This window comes from Zymoseptoria tritici, chromosome 7, assembly GCF_000219625.1.
Source record: "Zymoseptoria tritici IPO323 chromosome 7, whole genome shotgun sequence".
NCBI lineage: Eukaryota > Fungi > Ascomycota > Dothideomycetes > Mycosphaerellales > Mycosphaerellaceae > Zymoseptoria > Zymoseptoria tritici.
In genome coordinates this window covers 177,615-200,633 of record NC_018212.1, presented here as the reverse complement: position 1 = coordinate 200,633, position 23,019 = coordinate 177,615, and the positions used below count along the sequence as shown (strand labels likewise).

At 51.3% G+C, this 23,019-nt stretch overlaps 6 protein-coding genes across 6 annotated transcripts; 4 read left to right on the top strand and 2 right to left on the bottom strand.

Annotated features, from left to right (window-relative positions):
• Positions 1-814: 814 nt before the first annotated feature.
• On the bottom strand, positions 815-1,285 carry MYCGRDRAFT_30937 (uncharacterized protein; the record flags this gene model as incomplete). Its single annotated transcript, XM_003850527.1, has 3 exons — positions 815-949; positions 1,004-1,171; positions 1,226-1,285. Coding segments are annotated over 3 exons (363 nt in total), but the record flags the coding sequence as incomplete, so codon positions are not given.
• Positions 1,286-1,478: 193 nt separating this feature from the next.
• Positions 1,479-1,706, top strand: MYCGRDRAFT_86707 (uncharacterized protein; the record flags this gene model as incomplete). Its single annotated transcript, XM_003851248.1, has 1 exon — positions 1,479-1,706. One exon carries the CDS (start codon positions 1,479-1,481, stop codon positions 1,704-1,706), a length of 228 nt encoding a protein of 75 aa, XP_003851296.1.
• A 721-nt stretch (positions 1,707-2,427) lies between these two features.
• MYCGRDRAFT_73635 (uncharacterized protein) lies at positions 2,428-4,389 on the top strand (the record flags this gene model as incomplete). Its single annotated transcript, XM_003851249.1, has 5 exons — positions 2,428-2,658; positions 2,709-2,784; positions 2,852-3,314; positions 3,368-4,295; positions 4,354-4,389. The coding sequence occupies 4 exons, from the start codon at positions 2,730-2,732 to the stop codon at positions 4,387-4,389; spliced, it is 1,482 nt and encodes a 493-aa protein (XP_003851297.1).
• Positions 4,390-5,069: 680 nt separating this feature from the next.
• Positions 5,070-8,021, top strand: MYCGRDRAFT_10502 (uncharacterized protein; the record flags this gene model as incomplete). Its single annotated transcript, XM_003851250.1, has 1 exon — positions 5,070-8,021. A coding segment is annotated over one exon (2,952 nt), but the record flags the coding sequence as incomplete, so codon positions are not given.
• A 1,412-nt stretch (positions 8,022-9,433) lies between these two features.
• MYCGRDRAFT_86705 (uncharacterized protein) lies at positions 9,434-10,439 on the bottom strand (the record flags this gene model as incomplete). The annotated part of the gene is made up of 2 exons (XM_003850526.1): positions 9,434-9,710; positions 9,769-10,439. 2 exons carry the CDS (start codon positions 10,437-10,439, stop codon positions 9,434-9,436), a joined length of 948 nt encoding a protein of 315 aa, XP_003850574.1.
• Positions 10,440-16,178: 5,739 nt separating this feature from the next.
• On the top strand, positions 16,179-19,591 carry MYCGRDRAFT_94232 (uncharacterized protein; the record flags this gene model as incomplete). Its single annotated transcript, XM_003851251.1, has 7 exons — positions 16,179-16,465; positions 17,001-17,137; positions 17,505-17,535; positions 17,998-18,013; positions 18,827-18,828; positions 19,324-19,367; positions 19,572-19,591. The coding sequence occupies 7 exons, from the start codon at positions 16,179-16,181 to the stop codon at positions 19,589-19,591; spliced, it is 537 nt and encodes a 178-aa protein (XP_003851299.1).
• Between the last annotated feature and the right edge of the window lie 3,428 nt (positions 19,592-23,019).

The following is a 23,019-nucleotide window of genomic DNA, read 5'->3' as shown; positions in this document are numbered from 1 at the left end:
ACAACAAGAAGTCAGTCATCAGGCGTTGCGAAGAAAGACGCGCCATCAAAAGACGTCTCCAAGCCGGCCACCAAACGTAAAGCAACCGATACACAAAAGCCAACCGCGAAGAAGCAAAGGAAAGATTCCAGCAGTGAGGTGAAACAGTCGACGAAAGACACCGCAAAAGGCTCCAGTGACGACGAAACCTCCATCACCATCAATCGCGCTCCCGTTCTGGAACTCTGGGCAAGCTCTGTAGCACATGTTCTCCATCCCTCTCTTTCTTGGTCCACTTGTCTGAGCATAGGCGGCGCCATCAGCACCATCACCGCCATTTCCAAAGGTCGCTCCATCGGGAAGATACAGAAACCCGATCCTGACGAAGCCGCAGAGAAGAAACAGGAACGGCAGAAAAGTGATGCGAAATTGGAAGATGTCGACGTCATGGGCTTCAATCTACATCTTGACGAAGATGGACAGGCGATGGTAGGAGAGAAGCCTAAGAAGAGTGACGAAGAAGCTCTGAAGAAGAAGTATGGACCGGAGAGCTACGAGAAGGCTAAAGCGGCCTTCGAGGAGGCTTTGAAGTCTTGGAAAGGTAAGGAAGATGAGCTGAACGGCCGGGCTTTCCATATGTATGAGGACTTTCGACCCAGTGTAGCTGCTGGCCAGAAAGGTTGGGGACGAAAGGGCGTACTTGATCTCGAGAGAGTCAAGAAGGTTGTGAATGACGCATAATGCGCTGGGCATGTTGACTTCATTTGCAACGCACACGAATCAAAGTACACAGCATGCATCGTAGCATCCTTCACAGCTTCGCTTTCTTCGAAGCCACTTCACCTATCCAGGGGTACTTGTCCTCGCCGAAGAGCTCCATGAACGGTTGCTGCTTGTACCCTTCCATCGATGAAGCCATCACCGCAGCGAACCCCTTGAACGCTGAGTTGGTCAAATACAGCGGCGAACCCTAACATCTATCAGTCCAATTCAACCATCCAACATTGAATCGAGCGAGACTCACGCATTTGCTGCAAAAGCGGCGGGATACAGTGTTTCCACTCTTGGTGTTGTTGTCCGCATATTCTCTTAGCAGTTCCTTTCCCTTGACAACGTTGAGTTGCGTTTTCATGAAGCGATGGTTGTGCATGAAAGCACTACCGCCTGTTTGCTTGCAGTTATTGCAGTGACACTGCGTTGTTCTCGTCAGCAGTGCCTACAGTAATCCATGAGAGTTCACACTCACCAGCACAGCACCTTTGTCTTCTCCAGTGATCTCGATTCGAACCGATTGGCAGAGACATGAGGTGACCCGCGAGACAACGGGCTTGGGTTGCTTAGATGCCATCGCAGAGGTTATGGCAGTCAATGAGCGGTCTTGTCGAATTTGATGCGCATTCAGCCCTGGCGCTCAAGGTGAACGATGAAGGATGGAGATGATGGTTGAAGTCTGCAATTGATGTCCTGTTTCCACGGTTCTCGTCCTGCTTAGGGTTACGATGATCAGCCGAGGCGCGAGAGCTCTTCCCTTTCGTGCACCCTCCGCCAACATCATCTTGCCATCATCCATCATCAATAATCGCCATATCGCAGCGTCTAGCGATCGAAATGGTGAGGGCTGTTGCTCCGGATCGAAATTGTTTATTGGCTCTTGTGCTGAGGTGCAACCCGAGCACCTCTCAGCGGAATGGACCTCTCAAGCCCACATCTGCGTTGGCAATGAATGATCTCGTCAAGAGATCATCGTACCAGAGTCCTCGACCGAAGTCTCAGGTTCGAAATGGAGCTTCTCCATCAAGTGCAGTTAGTGACAAAGTTGAGTAAAAATCGCAAAATACACGAGATGTCAGGTCTGACTTCCACCTTGATGTCCACGGAGCTCGTGCTTCAGTTCAACCAATTCGTCCGCATATGTTAAATCCGAGGCTGTTCTACATTAACAGTCCAACATCGCGATACCGCTCCAGCACGCCAGCCGCGCCTTGTATTCGACCGCAGGAATGGCCAGATTTGTGGCAGAAGATATTCGGATGGTCTTGGAGAATCGGACTGACCACGCTCGCTGCAGGAGCAATCGAGCCATCCGAGCACGACAAATGTTGCTATGTTGTCTCCCGTTCTAGCAGAGAGATCGCAAGCTCTCCAAAATCTGCCTTACCTTCTCTGGTCGTTCTCGGTACATGCTTTCTTCACGCCAATCCACAACTTGGCCCTAGTGCAGATTCACAGCGACGATGAATACCTCACCCACAACCCAAATAATGCCCTGGAAACACTCTTGCACTCAAGTCCCTCATCCGCTCAGTCCCCAAGTTCTGTCAAAACTATCCCCTACCTCCAAAAATCCGCGAAGTCGAAGCCCCATCTCCCTGGCCGGCGGAAATTCCGGCCAGACCAATCAGCGTCGCCCTTTTGATTTCTCGATGATAAAGGACACTTCCTCGAGGCCGGAACCAAACCGGCCTCGAAGGTATATACGCTCGCTTTCCGCCAGCTCGAACTTGATTCCCTTTTCTTCTCCAAATTCGAAAAATTCCAACTTTGCTTGTGATCGTTGGCCTTTGTTCGTGGAATCACACGTGATTGCCAAGACTTGTTTGATCTATTCTTCGTATCGACTACTCTTCTTGCTCTTGGGGGTAGACGTACTCGCGGTCGATATACTTCTGTTAGAGGACGGTCAGTACCATATCGCCGTTGTCGGATCTCTCGGTACTGACCTTGTGCAGTGTCTTGTCCAGCCAGACACCATGTCTCCTTACCTGAGCAGCGGCATCGACCATGATGCAGAGGTCAGACCAACTGGTAAGGCCATCTCGTCTTCGCAGCAAGACCATGGACCATCATCAGCTTACCTTTGTCTCCGCAACAGACACCAAGCATGTCTTCCCACACATCGACGCCGACCCAGCCGTGCTCCCATCCTCCCTCGACCCCTTCACCATCACCACCCACACGGGCTTCATGCCCTTCCAAACTCCCATCGTCGAACTTCCACCAGCATACAAAGCTCTGACGAAGCTCTGCGATGAGATGCCTATCGTCAAGCTTGACGGTACTCCAGGTCTGCTCGCATCGTACCAGCTCGGTCCGACCGTCGATGAGGTCAAGCCCCTGGCTGACCTGACGGATGAGATTGACAAGCTCGTCGCTCCTGACGGGAAGCCGGATCTCGTCATGGTGACGGCCATCTTCCGTGACTATGCTTTCCTTGCGTCGGCGTACTTGTTGGAACCATGCTGGGAGCGATGGAATAAAGGGCTCGAGGGGTATGGACTTGGCCGTCAGGTCTTGCCTGCTTGCATTGCTCGTCCGTTGGTCAGGACTGCGAAGCTGTGAGTTGAATGTGTCCGTTTGTCAAATACACTTGCTGATGTGAACTTCCTAGCCTCGACATCCCTCCCTTCATGGCGTACGCCGCTGCTTACAGTCTCTTCAACTACCGCTTCGAAGACGCTTCCATCGGCGCCACGGCTTATTCCAATCTGCGCATGATCCGTGCCTTCGAACGTGGTCTTGACCCATCCTCTTCCGAAGCTGGCTTCGTGTTGACCCACGTCGACATGGTGAAGCACACCGGCGGTCTCATCACCGGCGCCGTCTCGCTGCTCGACTCCGTCGCCGCAGGTTCGGACACCGGCCCCATCGTCGACGCTTTCGAGCTCATGCTGTCCACCATGCGTGTCATTGAAGACAGCATGGAGTCGATGTGGTCCCACTCCAAACCCGCCGAGTACCTGTCCTACCGAACCTTCATCTTCGGCATCACCAACCAGTCCATGTTCCCCCACGGCGTCGTCTACGAAGGTGTGAACACGGACAACCGGCCAATGTCGTTCCGCGGAGAGTCGGGTGCCAACGACGCTATCATCCCGCTCCTCGACTCGCTGCTGCAGATCCCCATGCCAGCCAATCCTCTGACTGAGATTCTCAAGGACTTCCGTAACTACCGTCCGAAACCTCATCGTGACTTCCTCGCATACGTGCGTGAGAAAGCGGAAGAGGTTGGAGTGCAGGAGTACTGTATGAAAGACTTGCATACCAAGGTGTTGTATCTCCGCTTACTGGAGCATGTTCGCAGCTTCCGCTGGCGTCATTGGCTTTTTGCTCGGGAGTACATCATTCGTCGCACGGCTCATCCGACTGCGACGGGGGGAAGTCCAATCGTGACGTGGCTGCCGAATCAGCTGTTCGCGGTTATGGGATTGATGAGAGAGGTCTGGGAGAGTGTTGTTGTCAAGGAGAGAGAGGGGTTGGGCAAGACGGTGAATGAGATGATGGAAAATGTCTACGAGCAGGACGCGAAGCTCAGGAAGGTATGTTACTTGACGATCTGCACACCGTCCGGTTCGAGTATGCTGACAAGCGCGATAGGAGGTCGATAAGTGGTGCCAGGAGCGTGGCGTCTGATGATAGGCAGGAAGTGCGTCTTCGGGAGAAGACGCAAGTCGCCATCTCGTAAGATCTTCGTCTTCGGCCGAGTTGGTCTTCGTGATGCTGTAATTCGCTTTCTTGCTCTCTTCCATTGTCCTCGCGCTCCTTTGCACATCTCAGTCGTATTCAAACCTTTCAGCACAGATGATACTGTAGAATCGAAGTTCCTCTGCGCGGTCTTTCTCGATTCCATGAATACCTGTGTCTCGCATGAAGATGGTTGTTAGAGTTTTGATGGCGGTTGATGTCGTGGTCAAGAAGGATTGATTTGCCCCGCGCACGCGAGCACTGATCGACCGAAGTCGATAGCGGGTTGGCGGGACTGCCTCCGGACCTCACCTCCAAAACACAACCATCATCGTCCTCGATTCCGTCACTGCAGGCAGACCAGATCTTGGGCAGTTCTCTGACAGCTCCATTCGTGACTATCGCAGATTCGACTGACTCCGACAATCCTCTCAGAACCCTTGTGCCTCACCGCGATCCCACGATTCTATGATGTCTGCCTTGCGATAGCCCAACCTCTTCGCCAGGAACCACCATGCGATCACAATCTAGAGAACAAGAAGAGCTGTGCGAACCGAACGACTTGATCTCTCTGCCGTTCTCATAGGCGCCCGACTCGAATCCTCAAGCTCACCACCTCCGCCAAAATGTTCGAAAAGGACATCTACCAGCTCATCCGCGGCCTGCGTGCCCGCAAAGGCACCGAGCGCGAGTACATCGCCGAATGCCTCCGCGAATGCCGCAAAGAGATTCGATCCCAAGACATGGACGCCAAAGCCACGGCTCTGCTGAAACTGGTCTACCTCGAAATGTTCGGCCACGACATGTCCTGGGCTTCGTTCAACGTGCTGGAAGTCATGTCTTCGGGGAAGTACTTGCAAAAGAGAGTGGGATACTTGGCGGCTGTGCAGAGTTTCCGGCCGGATACGGAGGTGTTGATGTTGGCGGAAAATCTGCTGAAGAAGGACTTGAATTCGGCGGATAAGGCTACGATTGGATTGCCGTTGGCTACGATTCCGCATGTGGTGAATCCGAGTATGGCGAATTCGCTGTTGACGGATTTGCTGCCGAGGTTGTCACATTCTATGCCGGCGATTAGGAAGAAGACGATTGTCACGTTGTACCGCCTGGCGTTGGTATATCCGGAGACACTGCGGCCGGCTTGGCCCAAGATCAAAGAGAGACTGCTGGATGAGGACGAGGATCCAAGTGTGACTGCGGCGATTGTGAATGTCGTGTGTGAGCTGGGATGGAGGAGACCGAACGACTTCCTTCCTCTTGCACCGCGGCTGTTTGAGTTGTTGAAGTCTGGGAACAACAACTGGATGGCGATCAAGATTATCAAACTGTTCTCGGTGTTGACGCCACTAGAGCCGCGACTGGTGAAGAAGCTGCTTCCACCACTGACAGAACTCATCAAGACCACGCCTGCGATGAGTTTGTTGTACGAATGCATCAACGGTATCATCCAAGGCGGAATCATGGAGGCGGCAGAAGGAACCACACAAGGCGACGAGATTGCACGATTGTGCGTGAACAAGCTACGAGGGATGCTGATAATGGCCGGAGATCCAAATCTTCGATATGTGGCGTTGCTGGCTTTCGTCAAGATCACAAGTTCGCACGCGGATCTGGTCTCTCAACACCAAGATGTCATTCTCGAGTGCATCGACGACGCCGACATCTCCATCCGTACTCGAGCGCTTGATCTTGTGGTTGGAATGGTGAATGCGAGCAATCTGCAGACTGTGGTGGAGAGACTACTACGGCAGCTTCGAACAGCAGGCAAGGCTTCTGCAGCGGATGAGCCGGAGAACGATCGTGGACTTCATGATGGCATTATCCCCATGGCGGACGACGACGACGCAGATGCGCAGGCCGCGATCAGAGCGAGGGAGCAGAAGTCGAAACAAGCACCGCCATTACCAGATGACTACCGCACTTCGGTCATTGAGAGGATTCTCGAAATGTGCTCCGCGGAGACGTATGCGAATATGAGTGATTTCGAGTGGTACATCGGCGTGTTGGTGGAGCTGGTCAAGCAATGTCCATCGTCTTCTTCGGCAGGGAAATTTGGCTCGTCGGTCAAAGACCAGAGCAGTGTCGCCGACGCCATTGGCGCGGAATTGCTGAACGTCGCAGTCAGAGTAAAGGCCGTGCGACCCGAAGCAGCAGCAGCCGCCCAGTCTCTGCTAATGCTAGACCTTCGAGCTGAGCTCTTCCCTGAAGGCAGCACCAGCAGCGGACAAGGCGTGTTGACATCCGCCGCCTTCATCGCCGGCGAATACGCCCTTCTTCTCCCCAACCCGGACGCCGTCATGACCTCCCTCCTCGATGAGTCAAACGCTCACCTCCCCGCCGAGACCCTAACAAGCTACCTCGAAGCAATACCCAAAATTTTCACAGCACTAACATCCTCCGCCGACACTTCCTGGTCCATCAACCGCAAAGACACCACCGCCCTCCTCATCGCCCGCGCCATCCACTTCTTCGAACCCCTCACCCTCCACCCCGCGCTGGAAGTACAAGAACGAGCCGTCGAATTCCTCGACCTCATGCGCTTAGCCGACGAAGCAGTCTCCAACCAAACTCTCCCCTCACACCCGGGAGACTACGCCGAACCACCCCTCCTCCTCACTCAAGCCATTCCCTCCCTCTTTTCCGCCGCCGCGACCGGCGAGCTCAATCCCGTCGCCGCGTCCGCTGTGCGCAAAGTCCCCATCCCGGAGGACCTCGACCTTGATACACCTATCAACCCGGACCTGCACTTCATCCTCAGCCAAGCAGACTATGATACCGACGCCACGGCCGAAGACGAGGACACGAATGAAGTCTACAAATTCTACCACGAGAAACCCACCCGCTTCACCTCTTCCAATACGACCTCTTCCTCCCTCCGCCCCGCCGCCGACCTCCTCGACCCAGCCGCCCGCTCCTCGTCCTACCAGTCAGACGCGGGCATAGACGACCACATCGACCGCGACGCTCTGCTCCGCAAAAAAGCCGAAAGAAAAGAACGGAATCGCGACGATCCCTACTATATCGACCCGGATCGTTCGCGGGGTGGGTCCGGCACCTCTACACCCCTACATCGTATTCTCAAGGAGGGGAATGAAGGGTTGGATGTGGATGATATCCCGGTGATGGAATTGAAATTGGACGACATAGCTGACAGCGCGCCGAGGAGGGCTGGTGGAGAAGAGGGGAGGAAGAAGAAAAGAAAGGAGAGGAAAGTTTTTGAAATCGCAGCCGACGAGACCGTGGGTGGGGAGGACTCTCCAGTCTCAACACGTCGACCTGATCGGATGGCGGGTAAAAGTGCGGTAGGAGTGGGGAAAAAGTCCTTGCTTCAATTGGATAGTAGTGCGCTTTCTACCCTTTCCCTCGAAGACGACGAGAAGCCCAGGGGAGGGAAACTCGACTTTGAAAGGAGAATTGTAGAAGAGGAAGCCATGGCCAAAGCGATTAGGGAGGTGGAGAGGGCGAGGTTGGAGATGCAGAGGAGGGAGGAGGAGGTACAGGGGACGAATGAGATGGTCGTCAGAAGAAAGACAAAGAAGAAGGAACGACGGGTTGTTGTTGAAGGGGAGGGCGAAGCCGGCGGAGAAGGGGAGGGCGATGGGTCGGAGAAGAAAGTCAAGAAGAAAAAGAAACGGGTCAAGGACGATCGAGAAGTTGCCGGTGCTGTCCCTCAAGTTGATCACGAGGTAGATGGCACCACAGAAGTCAAGGAAAAGACGAAGAAGAAAAAGAAGAAGAAACGCCAGGTTGTACTGGAGGGCGAGGAATAGCTCTGAGCGGTTGGACACAGACCACACCGACTACCGACGATATCGCCCATATCTACCACCAGAACCATCTCGCATTCTTCACCAACGGCCCATCATCTCATCAGCGGACCTTGTCATATCAACGCAGACTCGAGGGATCGTCAATTCTAATCCGATACGGGCGTCGACTCATTTGTCGGGGTAAAACACCGCTTCCCGTATGCTGCAGTCCTGCTGTATTCCAAGTCCAAAAAGTCCAACTCTTGACGCTCCGGCTTGTTGTCTCCCAGATTGTCAACCATAATATGACATGGCCTGCTCCGAAGCGCTCGCCATGTTTTGTTTGATGGATTGCTGGAAACGATGGGCTCGAGATGAGAAGTGCTCTTGGTCATGAAGAATGAAGCATCGCGCTCTTTGAGAGGACCACATCGTTCATAGCACAGTCCAAAAAGCCATACTACTGTAGGCCAGCCAGGGGGCCGCCACGCAATGACAGAAGATCGATTAGATGAGACCGCCCGACCCCCACCCAACGCCCTAAGAGCGAGGTAGGGACCATGTCGAAGAACAATTCCACCAGAACCCATCTTCAGAACCAGAGGGGATTGAGGAGACATCTCGAAAAACCACACCTCAAACCCATCCATCCATGAATCCGCACTCAACCGAACTCACATACAAAGTCCCCATCCCCCATCTCCATCCCCCTTTACACACACTTACAAAGGCAAAACGGAGATACAATGAGTGAACAGAATCTGTATTCCTCGTCTCGTCAGTCCCACCGACACGAAACACACACAATGAATGGTGGACTGCTATACCACTCCCCTCCATCCTAGTCATCATCAATAATCATCACAAGCATACACAACACCTCCCCCGCTATCCTTCCTCTCATCCTCCATCTCCTCTCCTTCCTCCACTTTAATAACCCTCTCCCGCTCCGCCTGGATTCAATCCTTCCTCATCCTCAACTGTCTCACCTCCCTCGCAGCCTGCACCCTACGCGCCTCCCGAAAAGAAGAACCGTCCTTTTCCCTCTCAGCTTCAAGAACATCCAAACAATGCTCCTCCTCCAGACCCATCCTCCCCCTTTCAATCTCATGCGTCCGCCCTCTCTCCCACTCCACCTCCTCCGCATCCAACCTCTCAATCTTCTCCCTTTGCACCATTCATGCGGCCTTAGCCTCCTCCTTCTCCCTTTCCCTTTCCTTCCTCAGCCGCCTCACCTCCGAGTGCTACTCCTCCCCCAACCCCTCATCCTCATCCCCCTTATTATCCTTCCGAATCGGGATTTTGATCCCCTGTTGCGCGAAAGCTTTGCTCAGCGGCGTACTCTCTATGACACCGGGAAACTTTTTCGCCGAGTAGACTTGGAACGGAGCGCTGTAGACCCATGCGAGCGTGCGGGCTTTGCCGCGATTGACGCCGCCGTTGGTGGTGCCGCTGCCGTTGGTGGTCGAGGGCGGCGGTTGGGCGGGTGGGGCGGAGATGTCGACGAATCCCATGCGGAGGCTGTGAAAGTCGAGGTTAGCTCAGTGCTCGGTCGTCCTTCAGGTGGATGCAAACTCACCGGAAATATCCTTCCGTCCGCACGCTCAAGTCCTGCAACACAAACCAATATCCCGGCTTCTTGTTATCGTCATTCAGCTTCGCAGCATTGACCGTCAGGCTTCCAATCAGATTCCTGGTATACATGGCAGAGGCCGGTTGAGCCGCTTGAGGAGGCATATATTGCACAGGTGGACCTCCCATCTGCGGGTAGTAGGCTCCTGGATAACCTGGTTGAGCATATGCACCACCACCAGATCCGGTGCGGTGCAGGATGGGATAACCTGGCATGGTGGAGTAGACCGGCGTGCCGTTGCTGTCGATGTACATACTGTGCGGCTGCTCGTGCATGTGGCGCGGTCCGTTCTCCACGGGAGGCGGGTATGAGGTCGTAGTAGCAGAACTGATAGACACTGCTGGCGAGTTGCTCGACGCGCGGACGACATTGGCTTCGCGATCGGCGTTCTCCGCCCAGAGGTCGCATTGGAGGAGGAAGAATGACGGGTCGGAGGGAAAGTTGTCAATGTCCACCTCCCGTCCAGTCTTCTCGTCGACGATGACCAGTCGAACACAAGGAGGCGGTGTTATCGGCCGTCGGTCTTTGTCTCCGAAACCGCACATGCGAGCACGTTGTGGTTGTTGCACGACTTCGAGGGAGTAGATGTAGCCATTGTGCGCGGAGGAGAAGGCCATGTCTCTCGGTTTTTGAGGAGCGGCGGGTTGAGATGTTCGGATTGAAGGTGGGCCGTGTGGTTGTTGACTTTGCTGTGGAGGCATCGACTGACCGGGCATGTATGAGCTGGGAGGCTGGGATTGTCAGCTAGGGTGAATGGATATCACGGACTGGGGATATTCTCACCGGCGGGACAGAACCCATGGGAGGACCCAATGGCGGTAATTGATGTCCAATGTAGCCGCGCTGAGCTTGCTGAAGCTGATGTTGCTGAGAAGGATGCCCTTGCTGCTGCTGCTGAGGATGCTGTTGTGGTTGAGACGGGTTCTGTGCGTATTGTCCCGGCTGCTGGCCGTAGCTGTTGGCGTATTGCTGGTATGGATTCATCTCGCCGGATTGCGGACGAGAACTGCTGGGGTATTGCTGCTGCGGATGCTGTGAATGTTGCTGTCTTGATTCCTGTGCGTACTGTGGATGCTGGGGTTGACTCTGATACTGTGGGTAGGATTGCTGCTGCTGAGGCTGTGGTTGTTGCTGCTGAGTGGGAGGACCAAGCATGGTGAAAGAAATTCGAGGCCGCGGGTAGGTGCAGGAGGGAGGAGAATTATATATTTCGGCGAAAGCGCGATCGCTGACCAAGATTGCAGGCGTGCGCAATTGATCGTGAGTGTCGAAATCGTGGTGCGTTCCTGGCGAGGAGTGTGGTAGAGAGCTCTGAAGCTTCCGTGAAGCTGTCCGTGGTAATGGATGGGCTCGGTATGGAGGGTTGGACGGCGAGAGTTTCGCACGCTGCGAAATCGACCCAAGGATATGCTCGGTATGTATGCGTTGTTCTTGCTGGATGATGTTTTCTGCGTGTATGCCTGCCTCCCTTGCTCATGCACGTCAATCTATCGTCGGTGGGTCGGGATTGGAAGGGAAGGCGGTGGGAGAAGTGTCGCGTGGGAAGGACTCGGCGGAGGTCAGGTCGCACAGCGTGGGTAAGGTAATTACGAAGGATGCTGCTGCTGCTGCTTGAAGGTCGTGACTGCAATGCGATGAGGATTAGTATGGTGTGGGATGGAGGAAGGATGAGCAGGCAAGACATTGGGAAACTTCTCACCTCGACCAGTGAGACAAATGGCTGGCCAGGCTATCGAATGCGATGTGACAAGATAGACGAGTCCCGGCGGGGTGGTTCCAACGGTCGACACGTTCGATGGGTGTTCAGGTACTGCGATGCAAATGCGATGGTCCGTACGGTAGCGACTGCGGAGGGAAGTGAAGGTAATCGAGTCCCAAGAGTGAGGAGGTCGCGAGTGTGAGTGGTAGCAATGGAAGCTGTGCCGTGGGTTGCTTGTGGTGGTGGTGGAGATCACTTTCCTTCTCTCACAATCCACTCGTTCGTCGCACAAGAAGAAGAAGAAGTGGCTTGGTGACAGGGACAGGGAAGCGAGGAGATGGACAGGGTCGAAATGACAAGGACCAGGATGGGAGAGAGAGAGAGAGAGAGAGGAAAACGGTGTGGAGGTCAGTGGTCACAGCAGGGCAGGGAAGAAGGGATCTCGCATTGGAAGATGTCCGACCAGCAGATCAAGACGAGATGATGATACCCCTCCTCTCTCCGTCGACTGCCAAAATCTTCCCATAGACTTCCCGACTACTGCGGCTGACGATGTCTTGCATGAAGCGGCGTGAACAGACAACCACATGATGAGTCAAGACAACCACACAAGAACCACTCCTTCCAACGAATGAACAATGTTCTGGTTCCTCGCCTCTCATCCAAGTCACCAATGTCTCGTCTGGGATTCGCTTCCACACATCCGTCCACCCACTGTCCCACTGTCTCGGGTGGGGATCTGGTCTCGTCTTGGTCCGGTCGAGGCTAATGTCAGAGGATACTGTGGAAAAAAAAGTGGAGGCTCTAGCTTTGCGATGGGATCGACGTCCCGGTTCCGCGAAGAGTGGAGGTCTGCGAGATGCCGATGGGCTGACTTCTTTTCTCCGAGAAAAACAACCACGCCGCTGGACATGAGTCGTGCGATTGCTTGGAGTTCGTTGATATGTTCTACTGATTCTTACGTTCGCAAACGATTTCTACGCGCAAAATGCAACTCGAACGAGCATTGTCCGTCCACCTCAAGTATTTCCACAGCCTTCCGCTTCGTCGGCCTTTCGATATCTCCACTCGTCCACTGGCAGCCAAAAACCAAGGCAAAGTCCTCCTCCACCAACACCTCACCAAATCAATCCACCTCAGTATACCATCTATCGCAAACACCACTCCCTCCGCCTCTCAAGGAACCTCGTGCACTCCCTCTCAGCTCCCAACTCCCCATCCACCGCACCGGGAAAACGCCACCAGTCTCACCTCTCCGTTTCCGCCCCCAATTCCTTCCCTTTCGAGCGACTTGCTTCAATCACATTCCCAATCACCACTCATCGCGCGTGATCCGTTTTGCATGGCTGTGCTCGGCTACAACGGACGATGGTGATCGTTCCGGCGATGTGGTAATGACAGGCCCGCTGCACCAGGACTTTGGGTGGCGCGTGGTGGCTTATATCGAGAAGTAGGTATCGTGCTTGATGTGATATATTGATCGGCTCCATTTAAGCAGCGCGGCGTGGACCTGCCTGTACAGTAACAGCGAGTGCAAGGCAAATTGTCTACCTGTCCGGTCCACACATGACTGCCTCTTTGTCTGAGATGTTATTTGTCCGCTGACCCGGTGAAGCGGGCAATAATAGCCAGGTACGGACTTCTCTGGAAGGCCAAAAAAAAAAGTTACACTGTGCTCCAGTCGATGATTGTCTGAGTAAATCGAGACTGGAAGAACGGGAGATGGTTGGAAGCGGACGCAAAAAAGAAAAAGAGACAAAAACATACAACACTACGGATTCCCCAATTGTCACCAACTTGAGTACTAGTGTAGCGATTAGATGATTATCATGGCTGATCGGACGGGAAGCCGATTTTTCATCTATCTGTGGTCGTATGTGCTTGAATGTCGATATCTTACGTATATGGACCTGTGCAATAGTCTTCTACTATCATTTACTGCCGTCGTTTCGATCTCTTCACTCTTCACCCATGGTTTCCTTAGTACGCGTGTAACTAGTCACGGCACAGCTGCGCGATTTGGCGATGAATCTGGTTGACAAAGCGCACAAAGAACGCGAGATCTTGAAAGAAGTATTGTTGAAAGAAATGACGGCATGAACGTCAAGACTGAAGTGTTGGAATTCAAATTTGCTTGAGCATTCTATCTGTTCTATGCTACCTAAGGGCGTGGAGCGCCAAATTACGTTAAGGTCTATCCAAGAACGCCAGACCGCAAGCACTCGTACGCTCGTTCCTTTTGACATGTCCAATCTGACCTTCTATCCGATGCGACATATCTCGTTGGATGCTCATCATGCTCAACGCCCATGGCTTTTGAGAAGTCCATGTCCTCGTACGACGAACTATCAATTCTTGCAAGGCGAGAGTAGCCGGGAAATGAGCTGGCCCATGATGGAAAGCTTCTTCCATGCTCACCGCCTGTGGCAACATGAGATTGATGACTCGATGAGGGCTCCGGAGACAGTGGAGTTGAGACGCTCGATTCAACATCCTTGGCAAGGTATTGCAACCTTGCCATGAGGTGAAAGCGGGACGAAATTGTCCATGGATCTCAGACGAAACGGATTGCTCGGATGCGTTCCTTGAATATGAGGTACCATGTTGCCGTCAGGTGAGAGCGGAGCGCCGGAAATTGTCAACAGGGTCGTGGGGAGGAACGGTCATCGCCTCTCATGCCTTGGTGTCAATGGTGAGATGATGCTGTCGGCCAGCAGCTCTTCACAGCCGGGCAGCTTTAGTATTCGACTGGTCATCAGTAGCTGCACAGGTGCGTGACTTCCAGTTCTCATGATTGATCGTCACGGTCTATGCCCGCGTCGCTTCACAACCCCATGGGATGGTGTTGTTGTTGTTATGGCGTTGTTGAAGCCATACTTCAGGTATGGATTCCTCAATCCTCATTGCTAGCATGATCCGTGCATGGCGTGACCACTGATCTTCTGACTCCTCTCTTCTCCACTTCCAGTCCGTATCCCGATGTCCCGTGCATAATTCAACGCCAGGGCCAGCAGCGACCGGGTGCTCGGGCTCGTATTCAGGACAGCCATGCAAACGTAGATTGAAATCACCAATGACCTAAATGCCGCAGTTCGATCATTCGATGCGTGCCTCTACAGGGGAGAATGCCGGTAAGAGATGAGCTGATCTCACCTCACGCCTTTACCCAATTACCACGCTCTTCCGCTGATTGTTGTCGTTGACTTTGCTTCGTGAGATGACAGTTGGGCCTTTTCCGGATATGGTTTCCATAGTGGTACCACGAACGTGGATAGAGCCTGCAAATATAGGCTCTTCCCCGGAGCATGAAGTCAGACCCTACCCAAACGGTCAGACCTCACGGTCATTGAACTCAAAGCAAATCGTCGACACGATCGCGCTGCCGACATTGGTGGAAAATTCCCTGTAGTAACATCGATGGGGAGAAAGTTGGGTTGCGAGTAGGGATGAGGTGGTAGCCAGACGCCCAGGACCCTGGTGGTGCATTCAAAATCGCTGTAGTCTTCGTTATCGCCGATGGTTGCCACTGGCTTCAACCACTATGCCTGTCTCCGGTTCAGAACGCCGTCATCATCAGCTCGGTGGTGTGATTTTGAAGTTTCCGCCGTGCCATCCGGGCACGATAATCTGCTCTTCAATCAGACGGTTCCAGGAGCACGGTGTGACCGTCCGTTATCGCTGGAAGGGTTTCTTCCAGGAAAGAGTGGACCAGCTTTGGCGATGCCAGAGTCGGGAATTGATGATACATAGGTATGGTCGGCGAGCCAATGTGCAGGTCCTGTGACTTCTGTTCCCAAAGCATGAATTAGTTTTCTACCTTCACCGACAACTTCTTAGCGCCTGTTCCAATTGGCTCGATCGCTCGCTTATGCTCAGGCAACAACCCGGAAATCAGGCACCGCGCTGGGTAACAAACTTCCAGGTGACCCAACTTCACCTTGCACACGTTACAGACACGCTTTTGCGGAGCAGGGGCATTTACAGGCCTCGATTGGTTCGATCTCCTTCGAACAAGCCTTCAGGCTTTTCAAGCTCAGGTCGGGTTCGGATGGTCAGCACTCCGTTGACTTTCTTAACTGATCATGCCACTCCTGTTGTAAAAGGTGCAGTTAAGAATAGAGTAGCAGTATGAATCACTTCAGAACAGACTCGATTCGATACTCTCTCGGAAGGAGGAGATTCTACGTATCCTTATAACGTGTGCAAGGGGGAAGTTGGAATGCCCCGAAGTTGGAATCGCCCAATCGAATTCATGCCTGATTGATGCCTGATTGTATGATTGGGCTCTGCCCCTGCAATTCCAACTTCGGGGCATTCCAACTTCCCCCTTGCACACGTTAATACGGGCGCAATCTGGCTCAAACGAGCTCAAAAGGCCTTAGTAGGGGTGCATATGCCGCTGAGGCAGGGGATCAGATGCCGATTGTCGGTATTCGGCGGAGGCAGATGTGACACCTGTATGTACGCTTTGCTATTCGTTTACTTCCGCCGTCTTATTCTATATGAGGCCTCTCTCCCTCAGCTAAGAATGTTCCCACCAGCAAAGCTCTCCTTACTTACACAACTTGTCACCACGCAGCAGGTACGCGAAGACCATCCAGCGCGATCAACCTTACATCTCTTAACGTTGACTTGTTGGACAGACCTTACCTTCACCATGAAGCTTATCGTCTTCACGATCACTGCCCTCCTTCCCGGCCTCTCCCTCGTCAGCGGCGCGAAAACGTGGGCCAAAGGCAAGAAAGGAATGTGCTGCAAGAGTACTCTCGACGCCTGCCACAAATTGGGCTACTGGGGTTGTGCCGTTTCGGACCGCTCGTACTGTGTTCGCGAAACCAGCGGACTCCACGGGCCAACAGCATGGTGTAACGAGTCCTGTCTCGAATCCGAGAACTCAGAGGGAGTTGACGCTAGAGATGCCAAGGATTACATCACCGACGGCGGGTAAGTTGAGAGGAATGCAGTATTCCGTCGTGAAGAGCCGAACTAACACTGTTAGGCTTTGCGTGTGTACCAATTTCGACGCCAACTCCTCATACGACACAGACTCCCCATGCGGTCCTCCATGAGACATTCGCTCTTTCATCACCTACATGGTGGGGGGCTTATGGCACCGCCGGGGGGAGACGGACATTTTTGGACAGGTGAAAAGGTCGTTCGTTAGCTTTTGATTTGACTTGAAATAGCTGGTTCTCAACGACCACCTATGCGATACTTCTCAAGGGTGGATCTGTAGAGTAGTCCTTCGTTTGCTTCTAACCTAGCCGTCTTGGACTAGTTCAAAAACCGCTTGTTCGATGCTTCTTAGGAATCGCAATTTATTTTCCTAACAGCTTTTCGATACTTACGCCTCGCTGATGCTCGAGAGCACCGAGAGTCGTCACCGTCAATAGTCGACCGGCCAGTGTGATCGGGAAAGATTTCCAAAAGCGTCGATCCATCTTCCAAGATCGTGGACCGGACACATGTGCTATCATAGCGCATTCGAACCTACGCTTTCAGTCCACGACAAGTCACGGATACAAGTCGCCCGATTGGTGCTTGCCGACGAATCGTACTTCTATCGGCGACCACGGCTTGATTATCCGGATGATGCGCTGCGACGCTCGTATACGTGTACGTCCTGAGCATAGTCTCCACTATCAAAATTGCCATTCCATGCAGTGGCTACTATGTCTGGCTCCGGTGTAGTTTAGGCTGGGTTTTAGGTCTCTTTGTCGTCTCTTCAGACTGCAAGTGCGATAGTATAACAGTTAAGCCAACCTTCCTGTTACATTAATAGAGGCGTCGTAAACTGCGACCCTACAACTGTCTCCTGCAAGGGCATAAAGAAAGTCGATGCGGTGCGACGCCCGCTACAGGACAACGCGAACAACACTTAAGCCTCGCGAATATGAACATAGAGTGCCTCCGAGTTACAACGATCAGCTTTGGCGTAGATCAAACCCACTTCAGATAAACATACAATCTTCACTTAATGTAGGTCGACATAAGGAACAAACCTATAACTTAATGTAGGTCGATATAAGGAACAGACAATGTAATGTTGTTGTTATCTAGGAAAATGATTAATTGATTTTCTCCTACACGGTTTTAGCCGTAATCTACTACGGCTATGCCCGGAAGTAAGGGTTTAGCTAACGGCCGACGCGTTCTCGACCTTACTAAATTAAGATAGCCCTACTTCGCCTAATGTTAACCTTAGTAAACAAAAGGCTAGCCGTCCCCTTACCCTTACTCTACTTATCGACTACCGCCTAGGTATACTAGTAGGCGCGGATAGGCGGTAGTCGTCCTTCTACTAACTACTTTATAATAGACTCCTAGAGGCTATGCCCCGTCTTTCGCCGTCCGCGTACCTATAGTCTCCCCCTAGCGCTCGACTTCGTCTACTCTCCTACGATCCTATTCTACCCTAGGATCTACGCCCGTTCGATAAATTTAATAGCCCTTATAGCTAGCTTCTACTTACTTAGGAGAATCCGGAGGTTAGTACGTCTAGGAAGTCGGCTAAGGTACTCGCTCCGGAGGTCGCGTAGCCGCCGATATATTAAGAGTACGTATCGTATAGTTTGTCGCCCTTCCCGGTATAGGTATATAGGGTCTAGGATACTAGGTATATTACGACTAAAGAGGAAGTCGTTTAGTCTAATCTTCTCGGTCCGGAGTTAGACGAGTAAGGCGCTCTCCCGTTTAGTAAGGCCCTTATAGAGCTATAGAATCTTCTTACCCGGAACTAGGGTATGTCGATATATAGATCTCCCCTTAGTTTCGCTACGCTAGGAGACCTACTACTTCTTATTAATCTCTTTTTAGAACTCTCTCTTAAGCGTAGCTATAATAGGGTAGAGCTTATCCGGCTTAGCCGCCCTATTACTTTCTATACTATCTTAGCCTTCTCTCTAGCCTATAGCTTCTTTAGCGGCTATATCGGCGGCCTTATTTCCCTTAACCCCCTCGTACGAGGGTATCTAGCGGACAGTTACTATATAGCCCCTACTTTAAAGTTTATCTATTTAGCGGGCGATATATTTTAGTATATATACTCCTAATCGACCCTCGGCCCGAATAAGCGACCGAATCGCGGCTTAGTTATCTATCTATATAGCGATATGTCGCTAGCGTATATCGTCTGTCTCGGTAGTATCCTAAGCGATTTTTACGGTAAGGTTAATACCTTATAGCTCCGTAGTATATACGGTAGAGACCGTATCTTTTCCTATATATACGCTTTCTATCCTTCCTCCCGATAGGTAGACGGCTACCGCCCCGACATAGCCTCTAATACTACTACTATTAGTATAGATGTACGTATTCTTCTACTTTACTACTTTAGCGTCGTACCTACTACGTACGTCTTCTACCTTATTAATATAGACTATCGGGCCTATTCGCTATAGCGGCGAGACAAAGGGCGGTATATACTCTAATATATCGAGCTCTACCGCCGCTTAACTCGCTACTAATTTCCTTATATTATAGAAGGGGCTAGTATATTTTCGTACCGTAGCGTTCGCCGTATCTAACCGTATCGCCGCTACATTTATACTAGCTAGAATTCTTAGTATCGCGTTTATGTTATGTTTCTCGATTTATCGTTTAATCGGGAGAAGGAATGTCTCTACGTCTAGTATAGCCGCGGACGTCGCTCGGTATACGCTATATATAGCTCTCGCCGCTCTTACTTATAATGCCTCTAGCGTATATAGTATCTACTTCGTATAGCCGGGACCTACCGCTCGGCCTTATAACTAGATCGAGTACGCGTACATTATCTACGGAATTACTATACTACGGTATAGCTTCCGTATCTCGAGCATTCTAGTCCCCTATACTAAGCTCCCGAGTAAGTAGAGGGCGCCGATTATACTAGTTACCTTTCTTTAGATTTCGTTAATGTATAGCTTCTAGTATAGCTTAGTATCTATTATTACTCCTAGGTACTTATATATGTTTTCTAGCTTTATGTTATACTATATAGTCTTAATGCCTTACTTTAGGTCGAAGCGTATACGGGCCCGGGTAAAATGCGTTAACTAGAATTTCTTAGGTACAAACTTCGACGCGTAGGTAGTAGCCTAAAGCTATACTTTAGCTAGCGCCCCTACGAGTCTAGTATATATATCCTCTATTAAATCGCCCTACGCGAGTATCGCTACATCGTCGATATATCCTATAACCGACGTACTATTGTCCGTACCGTTTAGCTTAATTAGGCTAGAGTTATAGAAAATATATAGGATAGGCGAGAGTAGCGAGCCCTATAGTATTCCTATCGATATAGAGTATAGTAGTAACTCGAATCCGTCTACGACGATCTTTGTCGATCGGCCGCTTAGGAAGCTAGTAATCTATCGGACTAAATCTTCGTCGATTCTACGGGTCCGTAGGTCGTAGAGTAGCCGTTCGTATAATACGTTATTAAAAGCTCCTAAGACATCTAGTAATAGTAGACTAGCAGACGGCCGAACAGACTGCACCTTCACGCGGTGGCCGTCGTAAGTACCTTCCTTGGAAGGGAAACTAAGACAGTCTGGAAGAAACCTCCTCGAAAACCTCTCGAATCCGCCCGAAATCCTTCTCGAAATCCGCCTCGAAACACGAGCTACAACAGAACAACAGCACAATTCGAACGAATAGCCCTCTACGCTACGAACAAGAAGAAGAAAGAAGTAGTCTACTCTGCCCTATATGTGCACCTCCTCGAAATCCAAATCGAAATCGCATGTCCCTAGAGACGTCGTCGCCCTCGAAAGGAAGCATATATGCACTTTAAAGAGCTGGAACTCGGTGGAATCCATAACTCTGCGATTAACCTACGTTGTCGTAGATAGAACTGCTACTACGATACTATAAAGGCATATTAAGGACAAGAGAAGGCAGCGAGTTGGACAGCTGCTTTTTGCGCCTTTGCGCTACATCGCCTTACGCTGCATCTCTTTCGAATTCGTAGCGTGCGTACGAAGCGGAAGGATCCGCTGAAAATTCTGCAAAAAGCTTGGCGCGAAAATTCTGCAGCCCCGGCTGCAGACAACGACACTCGTTTGATTTCCTTTGTCTTGCGCTGTTTTGAAGTCCTTCGGCAGATTCTGCTTGCAGGTCCTACCTTAGGCACGGGGTTTCCCCTAAAGTTAAAGAATACCGAAAGAATTTGATTGTAAATAGATCTACTACCTTGCTTGCAAGGCCGTCCTACATAGTCGTGGACTCCGAAAGGACGTAAATGGAACAAACAAACAAACAAACAATAGTAGACTAGCAACCTTTCCGCGGCCCCTATTCTACGCTTAGTAGATCTTATCTATAATGTTATAGAGAGCGTGTTCCGTTAATTTCTGTCGTCTACCGCTGTAAAAGGTGCAGTTAAGAATAGAGTAGCAGTATAAATCACTTTAGAACAGACTCGATTCGATACTCTCTCGGAAGGAGGAGATTCTACGTATCCTTATACTACAGGCGCAATCTGGCTTAAACGAGCTCAAAAGGCCCTAGTAGGGGTGCATATGCCGCTAAGGCAGGGGATTAGATGCCGATTGTCGGTATTCGGCGGAGGCAGATGTAACATAGCCCCCCTCCTTGCGCAGAGCGTCGCGCTCTAAACGGTTTCACCTCGAGTAAATTCTTTTTAGTGTTTGCTAAGTTTAATAGCCTAAGGCCTTAATTAGGGTCCACTGCGGCTTTAAAACCTAGGCTCGGATCCCTCGAGTTCTTCTCTTCTTTAACAACCTTGTGCAGACTTAGTAAGTGTAACTTAATCCTATCCGATGGCTAAACAGGTCTAAAAGTGCCCCCTTAAGGGGCATTTGTAGCCTGTATAGTGCTAACGTAGCGTTTAGTTCCCTTCTAGCCCTATTTTCCACCGGACGACCTCGAATTTTATCGAAAAACCGCTATTCTTACCAAACGACCCTATCCGCGACCGAACAAGCCTATTATAATGCAACCCGCCTCTATTGCGACCTAACGCAAGCAATTCGCCGCTAACGGCATCTTTAAGGGCAATCCGTGCGTTAACTGCCTTAACAAGCCCTTAAACAAGGCCGATTTAGCCTAGTTCTGCCTCTTTGCGCGCGAATCGCCGGACAAGTAGGCAACTAATAATAAGGACGAATATTACCTAAAGTGTCACAATTGCTCTAACCGCGATTGTTTCTAGGTATGTACATATAGGGTCAAAAAGGGGCTTTTAGGGGCTAATATAGTTAAAAGATGCCGGAACTAGTTAAAGGCGATATTACGAGGGCTAATAAGCTCTGCAGGGCCGCTATTGCCGCCGATAGTACTAGAGCGATAGCTGCGGCAGCTTGTTCGGCCTACAAGGCGGTCTACGTGCGCATTAAGGGGTATGTGTAGTTAGTTCGGGTCTGTTTGGCTCTGTTAACCCCCTTTTAGGCGCTTTAACTCCTTCACCGGTGTTAACGGCCTCTATCTGTACTAAGGCAAGGCCGAATTCGACTAGACGGGACCGCTTATACTTAGAAAGCGCGAGAAGTTGCTCGCTAAGGAGGCTGTAAAGCGAAAGAGGGAGCTTGTAAGTATTTAGGTCCCTTCTTGCCCAAAAGTGCCCTACTAACCCTAACAGGGTAAAGACGTGCCTAACACCCCCCGCAAGCGACTTATTCTGGCCTAAAGATCTACCGAGGACTGCCTAAGGCGTCGCGTTCGGGCCCTTTCGGCCGCTCTGGACACTGTCTATACCCGTACAGGCACTAAGAAGGGCTCGAAGGCCTCCGTTATAGAGGGAGTGCTCCGTCCGACCGAGTACGACCTCTCTAGGGACCTTAAGCCTAAGGAATAAGCATATAAGCGCTTTTTCGTGTTTCTTTTGTCTCTTTTAGCCTCTTTTAGGCTCGTTTTAGGACTGATAGGCGCGGTAACGCCCGGGTTATTTCTTTTTGCTACGACTTAGCGACTTATAGATCAGATAGAATCAAAATAACTTTACTATGCTCGATTGTCTCTCGTTGTGTAATAATGTCGTCCTTAGGGGCCCGTTTGGCCCCTAATTTCCCCCCCCAGGATTTTATTAGATTAAAATTCTTCTAAGGTAGAGAAATTTTTTAGGTAACTAGGAACCGGACTAAGGAGTTAGTGTAGTGTTAACTAGTGTCTTTTGGGCCTTAATAGTAACTAATAACGCGTTTGTATATCTATCGTGCTAGTCTACCGCCCTTAGTACCTCCCGTACTTCTATTAAATGCTCTTATCGTAGTAGGGCTAATGTAAGTCGCAGGTTCCTAAGTGTTTTCAGACGCGGGCTAGCCCTTCTACGCGATCCTGTACATCTATCTGCCGTGTTGTTTCTCACGCTTTAGGATCTTGTCTACTACGTAAACGTCGGGTTCCTCTAATCAGATCTCCTTTAGGCTATTCTAGGCCCGTTTAGTAATTTTGGCAGGTTTTTCCTCCTCTAGCAGGGAGATGTAGAACGTAGGATAGATGTTTATCGTTTCCGGCAGTTCTAGCGTATACGCGACGTCGTTTACGACTCGCTTAAT